The sequence below is a fragment of the Bos indicus x Bos taurus genome, chromosome 28 (genome assembly GCF_003369695.1).
Source record: "Bos indicus x Bos taurus breed Angus x Brahman F1 hybrid chromosome 28, Bos_hybrid_MaternalHap_v2.0, whole genome shotgun sequence".
In the NCBI taxonomy this organism is placed as follows: Eukaryota; Metazoa; Chordata; class Mammalia; order Artiodactyla; family Bovidae; genus Bos; species Bos indicus x Bos taurus.
Genome location: NC_040103.1, coordinates 44468527 through 44473679, shown reverse-complemented (window position 1 = coordinate 44473679; position 5153 = coordinate 44468527). Strand labels below are relative to the sequence as shown.

Genomic DNA, 5153 nt, shown 5'->3' with positions numbered 1-5153 from the left:
CCAATCAATAGAAAAAGCAAGCAAAATAGCTTTAGCAGAATATAGAGAACAAGTGAAATTTTCAAATAGAAAAAGGTATTGATTTGCAAAATAAGACAGTACCCATCCAGCTTAAAAGTAGTACAAGATAGATCTCCATATGGAGAACTTCTCGAGAACAGACTTTGCCAATGGTGGAAACTGAACTGGAGGATCAAGAGGATCCACTTAGCCTCCAAACTCTACTTCTGCAACCTCACCCTAGACAGTGTGTCCCTCAGAGCCTGGTGGACCTGCTTGTTCCTCAGGGTGTAGATGACAGGGTTCAGCACTGGGGTCACCACCGTGTTCACAAGGGCAGCCTCCTTGTTGGAGTCCAGCCTGTCCACCTGCTTCGGTTTCACATAAATAAACACACAGCTGCCGTACATCAGGGAGAGGACAATGAGGTGAGAGGAGCAGGTGGAGAAAGCTTTCTGTCTCTCCTTGGCTGATGGGAGTCGCAGGATTGTGATGACTATGTTGCTGTAGGCAGTGATGGTTACAATGAGGGATAGTAGAATGACAAACGAAGTAACAAAGAAGAAATACGTTTCAACAGAGCTGGTGTCAGAGCAGGAGAGATGAATTAAAGAGCCAAGGTCACAGAAGAAATGAGAGATGATATTGGGGCCACAGAATGATAACTGGGAAACTTTGAGCATCAGACCAGTGAAGAAGATGAAGGACAAGGAATAGCACAAGAAAACCAGGAGGAAACTAACCCTCAGGTTCATGATGGATGCATAGTGCAGAGGCTTGCAGATGGCCAGGTATCGATCCAACGACATCACTGCCATGAGAAAGAAAATTCCTGCTCCAATAAATAAAAAGAAAAAGGCTTGTGTGAGGCAAGCAGGAAAGGGAATTGTTTGCCTTCCTGAAAGGAAGATGGACAGCAGTTTAGGAATGACTGTGGTGATGAAACAGCATTCGCAGAAGGAGAAAGTGCTCAGCAAAACATACATTGGCGTCTGGAGGCGATGGTCAGCCCAGGTGATGAGGATTATGACTGTGTTTCCCATGATAGAGGCCAGGTATGCGAGCAGGTGCACCAGGAAGAGGAGGCCCCCCAAGTGCTGGGCAGCAGGAAACGCCTCCAGAACGAACTCCTGGATGGTGGACTCATTTTTCACCCCCACAGTTCTCTCTGTGTCTCTGACTGTCATCATTCTCTGCCTAGTCTGTGAAGCAGAAAATACTATCACTGAAGAATAAAGAATTTAAATGATAGCAACTATTAAATAATATAAAAACACTACTTTATGCTACATTTTTGAATGAGATCATTTCATATTTTGAAATATTTTACTATAAATGGTATTCTATTATCATTACATTATTATATTAATAATAATAGTTATTAAATTATAAAATTAAAGATTCATTTTTGTTTTTGCTAATAAATTCTAATGTGTCACTTAACTTTTTTGCAAAATAATATCTGTAAATAACAGTCCACAAGATAAACAACACAAAATGAAAATGATTTTTTGCAGACACATACACAATTAATGGTTTAACAATGAAAGCTATCATCCTGCAGAAATACATCTCATGGACTCAGTTTGTTCATTCTATGCTTCAGCAAGACAAGCAATGTAGGAACCCTCCTGTGCACTGATGCTAGCCCTTTGAAAATAGAAAATGTGAAAGAGCCATTTTCTTATTACCATGTTTCAAATCTGTTATTTTCCTGAAGTCTGTTCAGCCTGAGTTCTTTTTTCAAGCCCTAGGGTGAGCAATAAAGGTAGTATATTATACTATCAGAACCACCTAGTCTGTGGGTTTAGAGAAACCATATCTAAATTTGAGAGGGAAATGGTTTCATGGCTTGCTTATTCAGATTCAATGAACACATATATAATGGGTGAATCAGATTCCCTCACACTCTACCAACTAGCAGAATGGTAGTCTTTCATTCTGCTATTAGTCATAGATTACTCTTCAACATTCCTTTTTCTGGGAATATTTTTTCACATTGTAAGTATTCAGTATGACAGAATTAAACCTGTTTTCATTGCAGTCACAAGAGGAATATTCTCTTTTTTTCTTAAAAAAATGCCGGTGCCTAACTAGAATCCAAGTATATTGATATAATCTTTGGGGAAGGGGTCAGTGCTTGAATAAATAAGTAACCATAATTTAATTGTATTTTACTTAATTCCTTTTGGCCAGATCTATTACTTTAACTATGCACGATCCACATTAGAAACTTAAACATAGCCAGTCTCTGGTTAAAATATCTGACCTACTAGATTGCAAGCTAGCCCCATGATCAAGTACTCACCACGAAGCAGCTCACAGGAAACAGTGTTTTGTTAACAATGTGCTTCTCTTCTTAAAACAAACCAGGATGTTTTTTCGAGGCTAATGAAAAAGGGTAAAAAATACTTTTAGTTGAGATATACCTTTCTTGGACCTCATACAAAATTAATGGATGCCTAGTGTCCTAAATTAATGGAAATTACTAAGGCTCCACTTTTTAAAAAGACACATTTCCAAACTCTGGAGTAACCTACATCATAGTTTTTCCCCATGACGACCTGATAAATTCTGGACCATTAAGACAACAAGCTGCCCCAGTCATCCACTCGCACTTTCTGTGTTTGGAATACCTGGACATATTTATTTCCATTCTACAATGCATCATGAACATCAAACTTCTTTGCATGTGTATCCATCCCAGAAAAGAGTCAAAAAGATGAAACAACAATGGAAAATTTCTTGTTTAATGACCCTGTTATCAGTCACTTTTCCATCAACCAGACACCCCAGTTTATATAGGGAAGGATCACAGCAGTCATAAGCAAGAACACATTCAAATGCCCTTATGATATAATTATCACAGGCTTATTAACCATCACTAGTGAGGATGCTCAGCGTCCAATGGACACATCTTTGGAACCTTCAAATTCATTAGAGGGGATTTTTTTTTAATAGAATAGGAGCTACAATCACAACAGAGTCCCAGAGGACAGTTAATTGCTTCATATTTGGAAATGGAAAATTCCAGCTGACATATGTTATAATTACCCTTTCACTGCCTATCTACTATCTTTCTCAATAGGCTGCACAGTCCTCTGTGAAAGTCCTTAAATGTAGATTTTGCACAACTGCCCTAGAGTTGTAAAATTTACAGAATCACAAATTACATATATCAAGAAAGGCTTAAACAACAGAAACTCTTTTTTACATTAGAATTATCTTTGCTTTTTTATCTTTTTAACCTGGTATTTTCTTTATTGGGTTTGATCCCTGGGTTGGGAAGATCCCCTGAAGAAGGGAAAGCCTACCCACTCCAGTATTCTGGCCTGGATAATTCCATGGACTGAGCGACTTCCACTTTCTTGGTCATTCTATTTTTAGTTTTTTAAGGAACCTCCATACTGTTTTTCATAGTTGCTGCTGCTGCTGCTGCTAAGTCGCCTTAGTCGTGTCCGACTCTGTGCAACCCCATAGACGGCAGCCCACCAGGCTCCCCTATCCCTGGGATTCTCCAGGCAAGAACACTGGAGTGGGTTGCCATTTCCTTCTTCAATGCATGAAAGTGAAAAGTGAAAGTGAAGTCGCTCAGTCGTGTCCAACTCCTAGCGACCCCATGGACTGCAGCCTACCAGGCTCCTCCGCCCACAGGATTTTCCAGGCAAAAGTACTGGAGTGGGTTGCCATTGCCTTCTCCATTTTCCATAGTAGATACACCTATTTACAGTCCTACCAACAGTGTATGAGGGTTCCCTTTTCTTCACATCCTTTCCAAAATTTGTTATTTGTAGACCTGACATGTGTGAACTGATACCTCATTATGGTTTTGAGGCCAGAGGCCACAGAAAAATTGGTCACTCAGGCCACAGTAGCCCAACTGAGGTACCCAGTAAGAAAAGTAGCCTTCCAAGCCAGTGATTACTATGGCAACACCTTCCTGTTGGCTCAAACAACAAAGAACCTGCCTGCAATGCAGGGGAACTGGGTTTTATCCCTGGGTTGGGAAGATCCTCTGAAGAAGGGAATGGCTACCCACTCCAGTATTCTTGCCTGGAGAATCCCATGGACAGAGGAGACTGACGGGCTACAGTCCCCAGGCTTGCAAAGAGTCAGGCACAACTGAACAACTAACACTGTCACGCTTTCTCCACCTTGAGTCTTGCATCTCCTTCTCCTTGTCTGTATCTTGAAGAAATTTGAAACCCACTTTACAGATTCTTTAAAAAGGGAGAATCTGGACAGGTTAGATATGTCACAGAAAGCAACTAGTGTTCCCTTTTCTTCCTGAAAGAGGAAGATGTGTGAAAGAGGAAGACATCTTATTTTTTCAAGACAATTCAGGAGGGCAACAAAAATATTCTTCAGATAAAAATAGCCAGTGAAAAGTCATAACATCATAACGTTGGCAGAGGCAGGAAGATGGTTGAGAGGGGTAAGTAGACTTCTATCATCTCCTTTCTCAGTAACCAGTATATTTCCCAAAAGCCTTTCTCACATCTCTGTCAATTCAACTCTTTCTCACAATAAAATTTGTTTTTTTTTTAAACTCCAATTCTCGGCCTCAGTGTACATACACATCACGTGCAGAAATTTTAGTCTGGAATTCTACTTCACCTCAGTAGCAACATTCAAATTGGGATTTAGGAGCCCTTGGGAAATGAAGTCATGCATTTTCTTTGAAAAAATGTTGGCAGAGAACTCTGAACATATGGGAGCCAGTGTCATTTCAGACCAAAGAAGATAAATATAAGGTTTGTGCAAATAACTAGTATTCTCAATGGTGACCAACTGGCTGCACCCAGGGCACTGGCCTTGCCTTTACTTCTGGCCCATGTCCTTTCAGCTCCTCACTACTCACTGGCTGAATACATCCTGCTTGGTGACCAAACACAATCTTGTTGGAAAAGTATCACAGAGGCCCCGGATGTGCATGTCAGGAGCATCTTGACATTAATGCAGTGGACCAAGCAGGCTTCTGAACATGGAAAGGTGAGCATACGGTGGAGGAGGCCAGTGTAACAGAAGGTGACTTGGAGCAGACATGTCAGCAAAAGGATGTGGTTCAGTATAAGAATCTTTGTCTCAGCATCAGCCGGGGCTGGGTTCAGAAGAAGACCCCTGCTCCTATCAGCTGATACAGGATGAGGCAG

At 40.8% G+C, this 5153-nt stretch overlaps 1 protein-coding gene across 1 annotated transcript; it reads right to left on the bottom strand.

Moving 5' to 3' along the window:
- Nucleotides 1-221: 221 nt before the first annotated feature.
- Nucleotides 222-1187, bottom strand: LOC113885400 (olfactory receptor 6C74-like). The gene has a single exon (XM_027530724.1). It carries the CDS (start codon nt 1185-1187, stop codon nt 222-224), a length of 966 nt encoding a protein of 321 aa, XP_027386525.1.
- Between the last annotated feature and the right edge of the window lie 3966 nt (nt 1188-5153).